Genomic DNA, 19580 nt, shown 5'->3' on the forward strand with positions numbered 1-19580 from the left:
ATACCAAGTTGCCTTGCAGTAGATGTTAGGAGCTATTTTATGTGTTCCTGTTTCAGTGGATATATTTAGGGTGTAAATCAGTATTAAGAACAATGATGGATACGTCAGTATCATTTTTATTTTATTATCTATTGCTCAATATGGCTTTCTTTCCTTTATCAGCACACTGTTTATGCTGTTCCCAGGGTAATGGTAAATGGCCTGTATTTGTATAGCGCTTTACTAGTCCCTAAGGACCCCAAAGCGCTTTTACACAACCAGTCATCCACCCATTCACACACTGGTGATGGCAAGCTACATTGTAGCCACAGCCACCCTGGGGCGCACTGACAGAGGCGAGGCTGCCAGACACTGGCGCCACCGGGCCCTCTGACTACCACCAGTAGGCAACGGGTGAAGTGTCTTGCCCAAGGACACAACGACCGAGACTGTCCAAGCCGGGGCTCGAACCGGCAACCTTCCGATTACAAAGCGAACTCCCAACTCTTGAGCCACGATCGCCCCTGTGTAGTCTCTCTGAATCTACACAGATCTGATTTGGGACATACAGGATTAATTCCTGTCACTAACATTAGTTACTTAAAAAGAAAAATAATTCAAAACTCCCCACCTTGGACATTTGTTGTAGTATGGCTTCAAAACGCTAGTATTCAGTATAGCACAGGATACTAACATAAAAAAATATTTGGTTATGTCTTATTTTACTTCATTTTTGCACATTCAGTGACTTACCAGTGTAATTTAGACAGCCATCCAAGGCAAATAATGAAGGATTTACAGCAGTTTTCGATTTTGGAGCGCCTTACATGTGTTCTGTTTCTAATACATGAGCAGATTGTTCAGTCAAAGAGGTTAATACAGCTTTTTCACTCTCTCACACTCACCAAACAAACATGCAGACATGAACAGCTGCAGCTTGACCTTGATGAGGCGATATCAGACGTATCTGTTATTGCTGGTGTTATATGTTGGTGTTGTGACTGCAACATCGTAATAATGTTCATCCAGGATCAACATAGCAAATGACCAGTAACATGTTTTGATGTTATAGCTTTGGAAGGGGAAGGAAAAGGGGGAGGGAAGGGGTGCCTTTGTTTATATAAAACTGTTTTCTGGAACAAATGGTTAGCATTTCAAGTACTTTGTTAATTTATGCAATATAACAAATGAATTATCAACCTAGCTTGACAGTATAAAAAAAAGTTAAATAGATTTAAATTAAAACTAAACCGCCTGCGAATGTATGACAAAACATTCAGCTGAAAATTACATTTCTGTTATATTTTTTTTACATTATTTTTTATCTTTTATTTTATTTTATTTTATTTATAGTACCACCCATCTATTGACCAGACTATTTTGTGTATATTTGTACTTGTGAAGAACAAAATCAGATAAGAATAAAGACCACATCATGTAAATGATTGGGAGGCTAGATTTAACACTGATGATGGTCATGGATATTTTGTGGTTAGGGTAAATGAGGAAATGAACATAAGTTCAGCTAGCATTCTCTGAAGTAAAGAAAGCATAGCATTTTGTACATGCTGCTGCTGTTAAACAGAAGGTCAAAGCTCGGGTAGCCAGATGCTTGAACACTTGTTTTAGTTCAGGGAGAACAGAGTTCACAACTCGCTGTGGCAGACCGGTGGGATCACCCTTCATTCAAAGGCAGCGCCGCTGCACTGGTACCAGCTTTAGGGTTCGCCTGGTGGTCACGTGACTTTTTTCGCGTGGTGAAGCGAACCGTCGGTACAACATCTCGCTTCGATACATCTGCTCGTGAAGTCGATACCGTAGCTTGTCGGAGAAGTTTGCTTCTAGCGTGACACTGCAACTCATTTCTAATGTGAGAAGTTTCAGTTAGCCAGCTAGCTGCAGCCAAGCGTCAGTGCCTTAGAGAAGTCTCGTGGCAGACTAACTTTACGTGACGGGAGATGAACAAAAAAATAACGAAATCACCCGGTGATACTTTTTTCCACATGATAGCAGCTTGACGCTGTTTTTTTTCTGTGGACTGTAAATTGCATTGACGGGACTTGCCTCGGTCGGTGGGTCCCGGGCTGCTACGATGTGTGTCCGCTGCTCCACGAAGCTTTGCTGGGGAAGTGAATCTTTCACCGGATGATGGACAGGAACTACCCGAGCTCCAGCTTTGCGGACGCGCTGGCTCCACCAGCACAGACCGTAGCTTCGTGGGCCTATGACCGCGGCTCAGCTACTATCAAGCCAAGGTAAAAGATGAAGGAGAGGGCGGGTCACCTTCCGAAGGAAATTTCGGTGATGGAGGGCCTAGCTTTGCTTTTGGAGAAAAGTGCACAGGTCCTTGCGGTTGTCGGGAACACTGGGAGAAATGGTTAAATGTCACAGACGCTGACTTGTCAGTGGTTTCTTAGCCGTGCGTTACTTTTTTCCCACCTTGCTAATTTTTGCTAGCATATCGTGCTTTCAGCACGAGCACACACAGAGTCAGTGAACACAAACTACACAAGATAATTGCTTTATATCTCTACAATAAGGTGGTCATCTGGGTATCCTAAAGTAGCATTTAATCGTTGTGTTTTCTTCAACCACAGGTGCTCGTCAAAGGTAAAACAAGAGAGACAACTAGCAACCGAAGCTAGTTACTATATAACAGTTACAACACTTCAAATTAGTAATTTTCTTTGCTGTGGCGACATGTCTACATTTTTGTAAATCTGTGCTTTTGTTCTAGTAACGAAAGCTTGAGGTCCTTCGTTATATATAGTCCGTGTAACCACAGAACTTGCAAAAGCTGTTGAGGTCTTAGTTCGTGACTTATGACTGATGTGTTATAGTTTGTTCTAATTTGCTATAAAGAGGGGCCATCCTTCATGGCAACATTGTTTTATCTGGTACAAATAAGCTACATTGTTCTCACAAGCGGAACAAAAGTAACAGTCTTCGTAGAACAGATAAACAAAGAGTATAAATTAGCCTGTAAAAAAAAAAAAAAGACTGTCATGTGCTGGATGGCAAAAAATGTAATAATTATGAAAATCAAGTGGCTATGATAAATAATGAAGTAAATTATTGTGGCTGATCTCTGCTTCAGAAAATCTAAGATTACACCAGTTTGTCTTATTTTATGACCTAAATAAAATAAGATAGTGGCTGCTGATTAGCAGGGATGTTTCCATTCTGAAATCTAACTCATCAGAGTAACATGGTAATTAGCATGTTGTGTGTTGCACTTGTTGTTATTGATTCTAAAGTGTAAAAAGAAACTAGCAAAGATGAGTAGGGAAATAATCTGGTGTGTGCAACTGTTGAAAGGAACAGATGAGGGAAGAGGCCTTCCTTAGCTTGCTTCATCCACCAGTATTTACCTTTAAGGCAGCACTTTAGCTCAAGCCAAACTGCATCTGATTAGCTGGAGAGCAAAAATGTCATACGTCAGATTTTAAATAAACATCCCCCCAAAAAAGATGGATAAAAGTTACTTGACCAGTCTATTTATTGATGACTTTTCACACCATTTTTACATCCAAATGTTCACACCATCCAAATGTTTACAAGATATAAATGCCTTACTCGCTTAGCCAAAATGGTTGCTAAAGAATGAAGTGCCTCATGTTATACAGCAAAATGTCAAATGACATTCCTAAGCAAACAAATTTTGACAAATCAGTGTCCTGTATTGTTATATAATTGTTGTTAGCATTTGCGGTGGTCTCTCGGACTAGCGTTTTTCCATAACAGACAAATAGCCACGAGAACCCTTGAAACAATAATACATTCATCCAAGAAATCTTTTGGACGGTTTTACCACACTGGTGATTGGTATTGTTTACTCTACATGACACATACACAACTTGGGTTGCTATGTTTTGTTATAACTATAATACAGAGAGCTGCAGTTTTCTTCCTGTGCAGAGAAAGTGAGTCTACTGAATTTGTCGACAATAAACTGACAAAACTTTACAGACTGATTACTTGATCTTGCTTGCTGTGCATGAAGAGCAATTCACAGTTACTTTAGAAATATTCATACATCTTCACTTTTTGCATAGTTAAGATGGTGAAGAGCTGTGTATAAATCAGACTATGAGTATAACAGTTTCAGTGTTTCCTTGAGCACAGCCATCCCAATCATTTCTAAAAGGAATATATATCAGGATATTTTTGACTGTTGTCTCTTATGCTAGCCTGATTAGCCAGTCGAGTAAACCTTGATCAAGGAGATACATTTAGCAATTTTATTGCAGCCATCTTGGCAGCACTCCATCAGTCACAGCATGTCATAACTTTGTCAGTGTTTAATGTTAATTTGTGAATAAGAGTGGCAACTTTATTATAAGTGTTTCAAGAAGAAAAAACTATAAATGCTTATTTTAATCCACTGTATATACTCATATTTGACTTGGTTGTGCACTGCTGTTTGTAGAGATGATAGTTCTAATGAATCCCCTACATTTGTTTGTATATGCAGCCCCAGTTACGGTGCAACATACCTTGATGCCGAGCTCCTCCAGCGGCAAAGCTACACTACGACACACCAGCTTCCCACGTACACTACATCACATATTCCTGTTGCAACAGGTGAGTTATGGCATTATAATGAAATATTGTTTTAAAGTGACCAGTTTTACCAGGTAATATGTATTCATGCAGAAATTTTTGGTTTAAGCACAGACGCATCTTTCTCTTCCTCTTTTGAATGTCAGGAGCACTAGAGTCAAACAGTAGTACTCCAGAGACCTCAATCATGAGCTTCCTTTCAGCCATGGAGTCGAGAAGCCTTCAGGCTGGTCCTGTTAGTGCCTCATTGCTTTCTCCTTATAGACCCCCATCATGGCCTGCTGGTGAGAACACATCAATCTTTCAATCTTAGTTATATTATTTAAAGAAGAAATCATTAAGTATAGAGAGAATGTAACACGCCATACTCTGAAAACCATGCCCACGAGATTGGGGAAAAATTTAGACCCTAAAGTGTGCAACCAAATGTTGGAACGGTGAAAAAACTACTCTTACTAGCTAAATATATTTGGTTTCACTATGTGTAGGGATTGTTTTAGCAACCTTAGCTGTTAGAAACTGAACGTTGTCTATATTTGTAAGCTGCTGTAATCTGATAAGGCACATGCAAGTGCAGTAATATTACTCTTCGCTTTTAACTTATCCATGAAAAAACACATGCTGCATAGATAGCCATGCAGTGTCAGGATCTTTCCATTTTCCCATTACTCTTGCTCATAGTGCTTCAAGTCTTATTGACAGTATCCATTTTTGTCTTATAAAAAGCTCAGTTTCAAAGTTCTGTAGTTCTTCAGCTTATAAAAACTCAGTTCTGCATTCTTTGCCCTGTTGGTAGTGCATGCTACACAGCAGCTTTTAGGTGTTTTTCAGTTCAGTGCTAGCAGGTGAATCTCACAAGGAGGCCCTTGGATCTCACAAGGAGGCCCTTTTTGTGCAATGTAAAGTCAATAGAAACAATTGCACAATTTTCTTTTTCTCCAATTTGGGTGGGACCTAAATGCACTCTGTAAGCATCAATTTGTCACTATTTCACAAATTGCTTAGAAGCTTAGGACACAACTTGACTTTGCACCACCATCAATTCTGCTGGCTACATTGTTACATGTATACAAGTACTACAGATAGAGTATTGTAATGCTCTCTGATCTGCTTTGGTAGACAAATTGATATATGTGATGACACACTTTATAAATTACCTTTAGCATCTTTTTTTGTGAATCAAGAAAAACTTGCATGGATACAAAATATTTGTCCAGCTCTGTTTCTCAATTCATCTCACTAATAGAGCAAACAATGTTTGTATGTATGTCTGTTCTTCACTTTTCTCCCGAGTGTATTGCTGAGGACCTGTGTAAGCGTTTGATGTTTATGGAAAGGTGATAACATTTTAATGCCTTCTTCCTGTTGCAATTCAACCACTGGCCACACTACATTACTGTTCTAGCACCCTGCCAAGTCTTTGTTAATATATGCTAGTAGAGACCTTGCACTGTGTACCTATGGTCCAAAGGCTGAGTATGATTAAAATGAAATATGTTGGGGGATGTTGGCATTTCAGATTTTGTATTACCTTTTGCACATGAATTTTGTTTATTATGAAAATATTGCATGTGTAAGATGCTTGTACTTATGTTCTGTGTGTGTGTGGTTTCCATGCAGGTGCCAACTCCTCGACCACAGAACTATATTTGACGGGTGCCCTGCCTTCTACAGCTACTTTCCCCTCTACACCTGCGCTTTCATCCTGTCAGCACACAGGTGCCTATCCTACCAGGAGTTATGCCACCAACCCTTCCCTGACTCTCCAGGATCCTGCCTTTAGCACTTCTACCAATGGCCTGTTTTCTCACCATGATCCCCTCCTGCATCTTAAGTCTAACCAGACTGTGCTTCCCACTGCCTTGGCCTTCAATCATCTTTCTGCCTCTGCTCTGGGCTCACCGCTCCCTGTACAGTCCTCCACTTACCGCTCAGCCCAAGAGTCTGCACCCCACCTCCTGCAGCCCCAGTTTAGCCTCTTACCTTCTACCCTATCTGCCACTCATAGTGCGAATCAGCCATTTGGGGCGACAGTTTTCTCAGGCTCTATTGAAAGAGCCCTTCAGCGTGAATGTAGTGTGATCAAACACCACCAGAGGCCTTCTAGTATCCATATAGCCTCAGAGCAGTTACCTAGTTCGGAGCAGTCCTTACAGGGATATTTCGGTTCAGGCAGCGAAGCGGATGTATCCTACCAGCAGGAACCATCCCATCAGCCCTCCGTGTCCTGCAACCCCTCCACAGGAGCAGATTCCTCTCAAGGAGTCAGTGGTTCCCTACAACCCAAAACAGATTGTACAACACAAGTATATTCATCCACTTCGCTGCAGAAGACGAATGAATGTTCTTCCAAACTAGCTCCACAGCCTGCAGGAAATGAAGAGATGCACTCTCAGAACCTGTCAGCGGGGTCTCCTGAGCGTTATTCCTCCCCTGGACTGAAGCAAAACTCTGTGATTATTAACCAAGAGGCAGTCCAGCTGTCTAGCCTAATTTCCAACACTTTATCTCAAACTTATATCACACCTCATACACAGTCACAAGCCTCCAATTCCACTTCCGACAAGCTCTCCTCCCTTTATGATACTCTCCCTTCACTCTCCAGCCAGTCTGACAATGTGGCATCCATTAGTCAGTCTCTTGTTTACTCATCTACTCCTGGGCTGAACCAAGAGCAGGGCATCCAGTATGGAGCCCAAGTACAGAGCTTGTGTCAAGGAAATCTGTCTGAGAGTTATCCCACATCCCACTCGCAGGGTGCCTCAAATGTGATTTATACTTCTCAATCACAGGTGCAGAATTCAGTGACCCAGTCTCAAAGCTTTATCACGGGAGAATCCCTTAACTCTTCTTTCCCACCCACATGTGCACAGAGCCTGCCCACATCATCTACAGTGGACTACACCCTCATGCAGGCCTCCGTGGGAGGCAAAACACACGACACTCTGTCCCACCAGCAGCACTCACAACCCAACACATATGTTTTGTCTGCACCTTTGCCTACCTACTCTTCAGCGGCTCAAGCCTTACAAAATAACATAACCTCCATACAGGACATAAAGCCAACATATGGCAAACAAAAACTTGAAGAGGTGCCTCTCCAAGGCCTCGAGGCTCTGCGGCAGGTCTCCGTGGAGGCCTCCATAACATGTAACAGTATAGTTTCCCATAACAATGTCATCTACGTTGTTTCAAAAATGGATGATCACCCTAAAGCACAGAGTGTTATTCGAAGCAGTTCACGTTCTGATGACCAGATTATGGGACTACGTCATGTAAATACAGTGCCGGTAAAGGATGAAAGAATGGGTTCTCTAAGCCAACAGCACATTCATTTAACTAGTGCCAATGGTCATGAAACTTCTAACACAAAAACTACAGACTCCACCATTGAATCCTCACATATACCCCTGTGCTCAGAGCCGCTCAAGCAGCATCCTCTCCAACTTGAATCTGCTGAGGCACAGCAACAGAATCAACAGAACCATAACCAGACTCAGGCTTTAGCAGCCCACACCCAGTTTATTGCTATTCCCAGTGCTCAGGTTCATCCTGAGACCAATCAAGTAATTTTGCTCCAGCAGCCAATTTTGAATAATAGTCAGAACACATCAAAGGTGATTCCAGTGCAAGCTATTCAATCGGGACAAGGCCTTGGCCCTGTTCATGTCCAGTATCTTCAGATGGACCGAGACCTGCTGGGTCCAAGTGTTACAGAAACCCAGAGTCAGCAGGGCACAGTAGTGTCTGAACCAAGCTCAGAATGTCCTACGTCTAAACATCACTACAGCCAGTTGACAAATCAGCAGTCAAGCGATGCCAAAAACCACTTTGCTGTCAACTCTATTTGTTTCTCTGACTCTATTCTACTTCCAGATGACAGGAATATTTTGTCAAATGTTGATGACATCCTCGCTGCCACAGTAGCTGCCTGTGGCGTGTCACCACAGGACTTTGTCAAAGCTACATCCTCTGCTGAGGCTGATATGGCAGTGATGGCAAGTCCTATTGATTCCAAAGGTCACTTCCAGACTGTTGATTTAAGACACATGTCACCTAGTTTCTCTTCAGCACAACAGCCAATTATCACTAACACTATCTCCCAAACCATCACCATGACATTAAACGGACCACAGATGACAACAGACTGTCAGGGTGGATCTGGTACCCACAACAACAATAATGAGCTTCATGCTAATGGAGACATAAGGTGCTCTGACAATAACTATCACTCAGCTGGGCAGGTATACGACTCCTCAGGTCCCCAGAATAGAATTCAAGGGAATGCAAAGTGTATTAAAACTGATGATGGACTCATGGAAAGTCCAAATGGTGAGGACTTTACCAAAAAGAAGGCTCGCTCTAAGTCATTGACTAAAACAGGCAGTCACAAAGAGGATGGTGGACTGGCCGGACCAGCCAAACGTAGTGGGCAGACCAAGCGGCAAAACTCGAGGGGTAGTGACGTGAGCTCACCATCTGCGGCACACGGTTTATATGATGGTTGTCCACAGCAGGAGAGAATCAGGCAAAAGATTCGTGAGGTGGAAGAGAAACAACCAGAAGTCAAAACTGGCTTTATTGGCTCCTTCCTAGACTTTATCAAGTCTGGGCCCAAACAGCAATATTCTCCAAGTCCAACACGAACAATTAATCGCCCTAGAAAGGCTTGTACCTCATCCAAACAGTGTACTATGCCAGCTTTGCCCCCAAAACTGCCAACTTTGCCCACGCCCTTAATTCCCCAGGACAGTCCAGCAGTAAACTCCCAGCAGAAACGTCTTGATGAAGATCTACAGAAGAACTTGGAGACCCTGCCATCATTCAGCTCTGATGAAGAAGAGAACACTGGAAAGAACCAGGCTCTGAGGAACAGCATCAGCTCAGCTCTCTCAGCTCTGGATGAATCTTCAGATCGGAAAACTAGGACAGGTAATCACACTCTGTAGCATATGGTACATGCTCAGTAAATAAGTATAATAACCATGCCCAAAAATGCCAGGGTATTGATGCTAATGAAGCGATAGTAAAGAAAGAAACAACCAAATTAAACTGATGTTTAAAACCAGCAACTAGGTTAGTTGGATCCCATTTGTATTTTTTCCTGTATATTGTTATAGAAACCTGTAAAACGTTGACATTCTGTAACAGTGTGTATCTCATGCTCGAGACAGAAGTATTGTTTGCCTAAATACAAGACAGTGAACATTGAACTTTATTCATTTTCCTTTTTCTGTCTGTGAATTTGTGCTTCTTCAGATAATCAGTTTCAAGGTTTGATGTTGAAGCCAGAAGAGGTTCCCAGCATGCCCCACGCTGTCACCGACAGTGCGCCTCCCGTGACATCCTGTGTGCTGCAGGTACCCACTCCTGCACAGACAACAAACGCAGCCTCAGGAAAGACTGTTTTTGCAGCAACAGAGGAGTCCAAAGAGACACCACCTGGCCAGTTGGCTATGCCTTTAAAGAGTGTAGCCATGGCAGGACTCACTGATGAGGAGCTGTCGGACAGCGGAGGAGAAGGAATGTATCGTGAGAGAGACGAGTTTGTTGTCAGGAATGAGGATATCGAAAACCTAAAGGTACGGGAAGTGAAATGAATGCTTGTAACACTTGATATGGTCAAAATGTTTATAATATAACACTAGCATTTCAAAAGTAAGCCTTGATGCAATGCAGTGTAACTTAATTTAATTCCTCTTCAATTGTAAGTGATAGACTTAAAAAAAACTGCTTCCACATACTGAAGCCTATTCTGCATTGTGCTGTGTTTCTCTGTTTAGGTGACAATGAAAGCAGGCAGTGAGCCTCCAGCCATCTGGAAGGTACAGAAGGCTCTGCTGCAGAAATTTGTGCCTGAGCTGAGGGATGGAAAGAGAGTCTTCTCAGCTACAAACAGTGTAAGTAGACTATGCATATATAGTTTGATTATACAAATTAGTTTTGTCAACTAACACTTTCTTCTTGTCCGTTTAGTATCTTGGGTACTTTGGTGATGCCAAGACAATGTACCAGAGGGTGTATGTGAAATTTTTGGATACAGTTAACAAAAGGGAATATGTACGAGTTTGTAGTCAGAAGCCACGCTGCAAACCCATGAACTCACTAAGGTAAGTGTAGACTACTGGCTCCTATAATTCATAATAGATTTTTCTGAGTTATCTCAGCTTTTTTTTTTTTGTCACACAGGGGTTTTCAGGTGAAAACTTTGCTGGGCTTGACAGCCACTCCTACAGTTTTCCAAAACCAAAAGCCCAGACCCAAACAACTTAAGCCAAGAGCAGAGCCTCCACCAAAAAAGAGGAGGAAATGGAAGGAGGAGTTTTCACCCACTGCCTCTGGATCATCTGCAGAAGAAGGAGGCGAAGAGGATGGTAAAGAACAAGTTTAAGTTTTTAAGGAACTCTAGTTTGTTGTCTAGATTTTGTCACACTCTCACTGCCCTTCGATGCCTCCTGTGTGTTTTATCTCTCTCCCGTACACACTCAGAGTTAAACCCTCCGCTACCGTTTGCTTCCCGATTACTCAACACACGAACCATGAAAGAGACATTCAGGAGCTTCGTGGAACTGCTTATCAGTATTGCCTTAGATGAAGATGTAATGACAGCACTTGAAAGGGCAAATGGTGAGCAAGATACTTTTTGGACATTGTTCTTAGTTAGATTGGCTTAACGGTTTAGGATCCCTCACATCATTGCTTGCTGACTTTTCTTTTGTCTCATCCATTTCAGATGAATTGCTGCTGCCACATATGAAAAGAGTGGATGGAATGATCACTGACAACAGAAAACGTTTACTTCACAAACTACACATAGAGCAGGTGTTGAAGGTGAGTGTGGAAATGAAGCTGCACATAAATGTAGATTTGTGTTGTCTTGATGCATGCGCAAGGTAAGGAAATCCCCCAAAATATCCAGAAGAACAGAATACATTTCTTTTAGGGTCGATTTGTGTTCTAGTCCCATGGGCGCTGAAAATGGTGGATGTGTACCGTATCATGCAAAGGTCGCGAGCCACCCCTCATTTCATCACAGTCCAGCCCTGGTGCCTAACCATTTTTAGAGGAATGTTTCTTTTGTTTGTTGAAGACATGTAACACTGCCCTATGAATCATTCAAGGATATACCTAACTCAAGGGAGGAACCGGTGTTGTATCTGCACATAACAGACAACAAAGAACTAGTTTTAATTTGTGTCTTCAGGCACCTTGGTACTGGCTGACTATCCAAAAAAAGATACATTTATACATTAAGAAAAGGAAAAACAAATCCAGCAAAGTCCTGACACAGAAGAGATACATCTGACTCATCAAAACAACAGTTTAACAGTGTCTGTAGTAAGGGTGTCAAATATAAGGCCTGGGAGCCAAATTTGGACCTGCAAAGATCCAAATTCAGCCAGTTGGTTGACTTTGGAAAATGTGAATGAGGGCATAATTCTTTGTCATTTTACAGCTTTTCTTACCCATAAAGCTCTCCTTCATGGCCATTCACAGTACACCAAAGTAATTCAATTTTAGAATTCTGTCATTTCCCACATTAGGGTTAGCTGAGTCATGCTGTCAGATTTCTTTCATTTACTACAGTAGCATTTCTTTACCATGTAGGGAAAACTGAGACATCATGTTGAAATTGCACTTTTTTGTCTTTATATTAAGACATCTCATTGATTAAATGCATATTTAAACTTTTTACATTGACAGAAATTGGAATTTCACCAGTCTGGCCCACATAAGATCTAAAGTGGGCTGTTTGTGGCCTGCAATATAAAATGAGTTTGACCTCCCAGGTCGACAGCCATCTATAAAACATGGTGGAGGCACTGTCATGATTTCGGACAGCATTTCAGCAAGTGGTCGTGGTGATCTTTTAAAGGTTTTTGGAATTATGAACACAGAAAAGTAGCATTAGTTTTTGATCCACCATATAATTGTATGATGTGTAACATCTTCATGTTTTCAGTATGACAATGATCCCAGTCAGTCATCAGTTGGTAGCCAATGAGCATGTTGACTCATTAGTTTCACTGTCGGAAACCCTCCTCTGGCTTCACTTCTGGTTTCGCATGAGTAAGATAGTAATGGCAAAATGCAAATGTTTTACTTCAAAAGTTTTGAATATGCGTTCTAGATCTACTTTCATTGCAATAGGAAAATAAGCATTAAAGGATCTTTACTGCACTGTGTGAACCTAAGTAACTTGTGTTCTTTAGGCAGCACTAGACAGCTTCCCAGAGATCTCAGTGGTGACTGAACTGAAGAAGGATGGGGAAACACCAGCCTTCAAAGTACGTCTCAGTGGACGTGCCTACAACAAGAAAACTATGAAACCCCAGAAGAGCCCCAACACTATGCCTCAGGTAATTGTACTTCTAATGTCTGTCCATAAGAGGGCGCAGGTTCACCGTTTGTTAATCTTTAGGTTTGCTGAGCACTGAAGCGACTACCTCCTGCTCTCATGCTGTTTGACTAATATAAAAAAAGAAATATACTAATTATTCAAATTTTTTTAATTATGTTTCCCTCTTTTAGGAGTATACAGTAGACCAGCAGAAAACTCAGTGGTTTTCTCTATACCATTCTTTGCAGCATTACAAGTACCACACATACCTCATGTGTAAGGATGAGGTAAGACAATGTGTCTAGTTTCTACTGAATGCATAAAGCTGTTTTGTTTAGTTTTAGATTTTTTTGTGAGTTCTGTAAATATTATTTTGCAGATTTAACGTCACTTGCTTACTTCCACATGGAATTTATTTGAATTAATTGTATTTTATGCTCTGTTTGTGGTGTTGTCCTTCAGATTGCATCTCTGCGGGTGCAGGCAGGGGACCTGGGGCAAGAGGAGACTGTGCAGAAGTGTCTGCAAAACGGGGCTTGGGTAGAGGGGCTCTTTGATCGCTTTGGAGAGCTAATCAATCAAGTGCAGCAGGCCTGCAGATGAAAGCCTTTAACATGCTTGGTTTAAAAAAAAGTCCAACTTTTGAAAACCAGAAAATGCCTCCAGCTCAAAATGTGACGAGAAGGATGGAGTGAGTCTCTTCTTCAAGCGCAGGGTGTTTCGGATCAACTGATTTGCCTGTTAAAGACTGTTGGGAGACTGTGGAGTAAAAGTGGCACGAGTGCAACAGTGAGACACACAGTGTTTATCACTGCATCCCAGCAGAAACCTGGAACTTCATCAACAGAGGACAAGAACTTTGTTCTTGGGAGCATTTTGGAAGGCTCCCACCTAGTACTTCTCCTAGTCTTTGTAGGTTTTTATAGTTAAAAGCCCACTTTTATGGGCTTTTCCATAGATTTATATTCTTTTTAATTTTTTTCTTTTTTAAGTTAAATACCAGATCATGACCAGATTGTATGCACAATATAGAAGGCAATCAGCACAGGAAGTAGAACACAGCAAATACACAAGCAGAGCAAGCCTTTGTCAATCTTTTAAGTAAGCTCACATGCAAAGTTGATCTGTTGTTTTGTTTAAAAAAAGAACTATACATTATATATAACTATAGTTATATACTGTTTGCAAAACATCACATTTGTAATACGGTGCCAGCTTATATATATATGTATAATGTACATTTTGTAAAAAAAAAAAAAAAAAAAAAAGGAGAAAAAAAATAGCAGGACGTTGGAACAGCAGCAAATCTCTCTTTAGCAGCTACATAGTGCGTCTATACTATAGTTTAACATTTGTGTTTCAAGCCAACCATTTGCTTATAGGAAACATCTTTGATTGGAATCAATGCAGTTCCAGTACTGCTTTTTATTAATCTTTTTATTAATCTCAGACATTGTTACCTTGGCTTATCTATGGGTAAATGAATGCAAATGAATTGCTTTACAGACATAGCCTACATTTTATGATAAAAGTATATATTTTCACAGAAGAAAATGGTTATTTCTAAGACACGTTTTGATTATCTTTTCACAGTTTTCCAGAATTTACTCTAAGTCATTTATTTTATTCTGTCAAAAATAATCTTGTTCTTAAAAGATGCAGTTTGTAAATAAAACACTGCATGTATTAGGTATGTGTTTTTCTAGGATATTTTTTTGCCAGGAACTCCGTGAGATTTTTTTCTGGAATCCCATTTTTCAGAGCAATTATTTCTAAAAAAAAAAAAAAAAAAAAACAGGGTGTGAGGTGCATATATAAACACTGCCTTTATTTTGGAATCTGGATTTTCTTGGGTGAATACCTTCTGAGACTGATTACAATCTTGAATCAATGAATTTTCATAGAATCCCTACAGACACGTCACATAATGCCACCATTGCATTTGGTCATAGTTTGGGAAGATTGCAGCAGGACTAACTAGGCATGTGACACCTTTTTATCTGTTTTTGCACAATCACCAAACCACATGGGGACTTTTCTGCAGTGTTGCCGTAATATTATAGAATAACCAAATACGATTTTTTTCTTTTTTGACTAATGTTTGATCAAAGTCGATATAAGGAGATTGTGTTTCATTATCAACTGTAACCTTTTTAGAACATAGATGTACTGTTTTCAGTTTTATTTGTAACTTTGCTATAACAGGGGCCAAGTGCTACATTTAACATATTTGAAATGTTAATCAGACAGAAGAGCCCAGCAGAAAAAGTTACAACAGTCTTGCTGCAACCAAATAGTCTGTATGGATTTTTCAGCGTAGCCAGTCACAGTTTGCTTCTCAGCTTCCTGAGGGGTCTGGTTATGTTAGATTTCTCTTGCTTGTTGGAAGTGTGCTGTTAATATTGGCTCACATCTTCCATGAGGACACAACGAAGTGAGAAACTTGCCATGTTGCTCGCCCACAGTGCTCTCGTGACCTGAACTTTTCACATATTTATGGGTGGCTGACTTTGTGTCGTCTGAAAGAGTCTCTGGGCTGTTGAATAAAATATGACTGTCCAGCCAGACCAGTCACAATGCAAAAAAATGACTGGCAATCCCCAAAAAACAAAAGTGTCTCTGTACTTCACTGACTGCACTGTGAGGAAAGCCACTGTCCTCTGTCCTTTGGAGTTGGAGAGGCTCGGGGGTGGAGGACAACTAGTCAGGCAAGCGTTTGGGATTCCATTACGGGCACAACGGGTAGGGAGAGATACTGAGCGTCTGCTCTCCAGATGAAAAGCATATGAATTTTAATGCACTGCATTGTTCCATATGTGGGAGACAGACTGGAGGCACCCCCGAGGCAGCATGAGAATGTGAGAAGGGCACAGAAACGAGATGGCTGTGTGCTGCGTAAGGCTGCATATCACTGACAGTCTTGAGGTTAGAAATAAATGTCTCTTCGTGAAACCTGATGCACTGAGTGTCGATGATGATCTAGTTTAAAATCAGACCTGTCGTGTGTACACGTGCAGGGTGAAAAGTAGTTATCTGTTGCAAGTAGAGTTACCAATTTGTATTTGCTGCAGCTGGAGTCTTCTACTGACAAAGTCAAGATCTGTATTTGGGCGTTTGTTAGCAATTAGCAAAAAATACAACTACGTTTTTATTTACGGTCAGTCTTGAAATATTTGTTCTTTACTTAAGGTTTTCCACTTTTGCTGCTGTAGTTTATGCTGGGTTTTACTCGACTGCAGCACTTCAAAAGTTGTCTAACACTTACATACCATTGTGAGACGTTTACATACATTCACGGGCATTAATACTATGGTAATTTGAGGCTTTTAATCATTTTTGAACTGTTCTTTTTCTAGAGTGGAATGATTGTACAGCCTACATTTTTAATGAGTTTGAAGGATTTTCTCTAATCCACACAGGGTCAAAAGTAAAGATACAGGCTCAAATAAATACATACAAGCCCAATGATATTTAGTTAAATACCACTTAGAAAGTTGCACCTCGCCTAGACCTTCCAAGGTGTTTTACAGGTTGCCATCAACAAGCGTTTGGCGTAAATCTGCCTCGATAATCTGACCAGAGTTCATCTTTATTGGTCGGTCTCCCGGCACAGACGTGGCTTTAAAGCATAGTCCCTAAATTTTCAATAAAGTTGAGGCCAGGGCTTTGAGAAGGCCATTCCAGAAGCTTAATGTTAGCCTGCTCTATAAACCAGTTTTGATGTCTAAGTTCCAACCATCTTGCCGTTGACTTGAGGTGAATTTCAAGACTTTTGGAGTAGTTCTTCATTATTCTTTATTGTACCAGTGCCAATTGTAGCAAACCAGCTCCAGACCATGGTGCTACCACCACCATGCTTGATCGATGGTGCAGTGTTTGTAGGTTTGAAAGCTTAATGTTTCCTCCTCCAAACATACTTCTTGTCATTGTGACCTAAAGGCTTAATCTTTGTCTCAACTGACCATAAAATGTTTCTTCAGAAGGGATTTAACTTGTCCACGTGCATGGCTGTAAATTTCATCTTGGAATCTGCAGTTGTTTAGTCATTCTAAGAGACCTTCCCAACTTGTGTAAATCTAATATTCTCCTATTATAGAATACAGTTCAAGGTTAAATATTAATCCAGCACTATCTTCTTCTTGTTGTTCTGGAACAAGTTTGGCTTGTTTGGAAGAGTTGCCAGGAGAAAGCCCCTTTTTGTTTAAAAAGTACGTGGCCACACAGCTTAGGTTTGCAAGTTGTATCTGAACAAACCACAAGAGCTCTGTCATACTGTTCTTTGAACAGATGAGACAAAGTGGAGATGTTTGGTGAAAATGTCCAGTGCCACGCCCGGCGAAAACCAAACATGGCATACCAACACAAATACAAAGTGCTGTAGAGTCGAATGTGAACACATCTGTCCCAGAACTAAAGTTTGCTGAAACTGGGTCATGCAACAGGACAATGATCCCAAGCACAGTAGCAAATCTACAACACAATGGCTGAAAATTTAATGAATCAAGCAGCTGCAATGGTCTGGTCAAAGAAAAGACATCAAACTGATTCAAAGGCTGTGATGGGATCTTGAGGAAGCTGTGAATAAACAAACCTCAATGAACTGAAGGAACATCGTAAAGAAGAGTGGGGTCAAATTACTCCCGAGATGAGGCACTGATAAAATTGTACAGAAAACAATTAAAGTTATTTCTGCTGAATGTGGTTCAGCAAGCTACTGAATCGTGGGCTGTACTTAGTTTTTCAGAGAACTGTAGTCGTCTTATTTGAATTAATTTTATTGGAGAAAATTCCTAGGGGATATTTTTGTTATCATCTTACCTGCATGACTGATAAGTGTGAAGGTGAAGGAGAGGGAAATATACAGGAGCTTCCAGGTAATTGGCGAATAACAGAAATGTAAATATTGCTTTGACCTTGCGGGTTAGAATTACTAATGGTGTTAACAAGGGTGCTTTCTCTGTGTCCGTCAGCCATCAGTGCTGGCATAAAACAGGTTTTACTGTTCAGCGCACTCTCAGCACTCTTGTAAACTCTCGTCAGTTTACAAAATACCAGCATATTTGACCGCTATGCATGGGTGAAACCAATTTCACCTGAATGAAAGTATATGTGCTCTTCATATGTAGATGTGTGATCACTGTATAAATCCACAATGGGAGACATGCTTTGCTAACACACATAATGCTCGATATTATACATTCCAAACCCGAGGTACAACAAGTGTTACCAACCAGTTTGGCACTACAGGCATCCCTGGTTTTGTTTTCTTATGAGCCAAGAATGTGAGGCAGGTATTTCGAGACTAAGCGTCATGGGTATTTTGTCAGAAAGACACAAGACGCGCACAAAACCCCCCCGGATATAACAAAAGCTGAGGCAGAGACTTGGTGTCAAGCCTGTAAAACATTGAATGTGAAAGTAAACAAGAAAACCAAAATGCATGTGTAAAGCAGCTCAGGTGGATGCATGAATAGGGGGTTCAAACCACATCTGTCTATCTGCGCTTGATTAGAAGAAATGTAGGATCTATTGTGGGCACAGACTGGTCTCTGCTCATACCTGCTGATGAATAGCAGCGTTTTTCAAAATAAAAGATACGTAGAGCCCAGAGGACACTGATCGAACCGGTTTGCCTCGGTTGCATACCTCACTTGTTGCACCATACTTGTCTCTTGTGTTGATAATAATAGCTCTCTGCCTTTCAGTCTCCTTTCCTGCAAGTAATCGACATTTTGTCTAGAAAAGAACAAAGGCATCAGTTTAGAGTGTAGATTCTGAGTTCACAAAAACCTCTTCCTGCTACAGCTCATATGTGTTTGCTCTTGGGTGTGTAAGTATTTGTTTTTGAGATATTTAAGCTCGGTATATTCAACAGTACGGTGTTCACATGACCCCAAACGAGGTGGAATAGGCAGGTTTGCTTTTGACACTTGAGGGTCCCTACAGTCCAACTTGTGGTGTCTACTGTTTTAGCAGTACATGGGAAAGGTCTGTCTCTCTCTCTCTGTCTCTCTCTGTCTCCCTCTCCCTCCCTCCACCCCCCCCCCCCCCCCCCCCAAAAAAAAAATGTCCTTATTCTTAAATTAGAACTTTATCCTGAAAAAATGTTTAATATCTTCCCATCTTCCTGGGAACAGTTACAGTGGGGCAAAAAAGTATTTAGTCAGCCACCGATTGTGCAAGTTCCCCCACTTAAAATGATGACAGAGGTCAGTAATTTGCACCAGAGGTACACTTCAACTGTGAGAGACAGAATGTGAAAAAAAAATCCATGAATTCACATGGTAGGATTTGTAAAGAATTTATTCGTAAATCAGGGTGGAAAATAAGTATTTGGTCACCTCAAACAAGGAAAATCTCTGGCTCTCACAGACCTGTAACGTCTTCTGTAAGAAGCTTTTCTGTCCCCCACTTGTTACCTGTATGAATGGCACCTGTTTGAACTCATCATCTGTATAAAAGACACCTGTCCACAGCCTCAAACAGTCAGACTCCAAACTCCGCCATGGCCAAGACCAAAGAGCTTTCGAAGGACACCAGGAAAAGTATTGTAGACCTGCACCAGACTGGGAAGAGTGAATCTACAATAGGCAAGCAGCTTGGTGTGAAAAAATCAACTGTGGGAGCAATCATCAGAAAATGGAAGACATACAAGACCACTGATAATCTCCCTCGATCTGGGGCTCCACGCAAGATC

The 19580-nt window shown here is 41.1% G+C and overlaps 1 protein-coding gene across 2 annotated transcripts; it reads left to right on the forward strand.

Moving 5' to 3' along the window:
• The first annotated feature begins 1642 nt into the window (after positions 1-1642).
• qser1 (glutamine and serine rich 1) lies at positions 1643-14574 on the forward strand. Of its 2 annotated transcripts, XM_085268190.1 has the most exons (13): positions 1643-2234; positions 4454-4563; positions 4689-4826; positions 6163-9474; positions 9802-10124; positions 10326-10442; positions 10519-10652; positions 10732-10916; positions 11032-11169; positions 11276-11373; positions 12756-12902; positions 13075-13170; positions 13346-14574. In XM_085268190.1, the coding sequence occupies exons 1-13, from the start codon at positions 2125-2127 to the stop codon at positions 13484-13486; spliced, it is 5049 nt and encodes a 1682-aa protein (XP_085124316.1). In that variant the 5' UTR covers positions 1643-2124; the 3' UTR covers positions 13487-14574. The 2 variants fall into 2 exon arrangements, with proteins under 2 accessions (XP_085124316.1, XP_085124320.1); XM_085268194.1 differs by lacking the exon at positions 4689-4826.
• The last annotated feature ends 5006 nt before the right edge of the window (positions 14575-19580 follow it).

This window comes from Mchenga conophoros, linkage group LG1, assembly GCF_057382185.1.
Source record: "Mchenga conophoros isolate Kocher_MC1m ecotype Shallow Benthic linkage group LG1, M_conophoros_male_GT1.1, whole genome shotgun sequence".
Classification (NCBI taxonomy): domain Eukaryota; kingdom Metazoa; phylum Chordata; class Actinopteri; order Cichliformes; family Cichlidae; genus Mchenga; species Mchenga conophoros.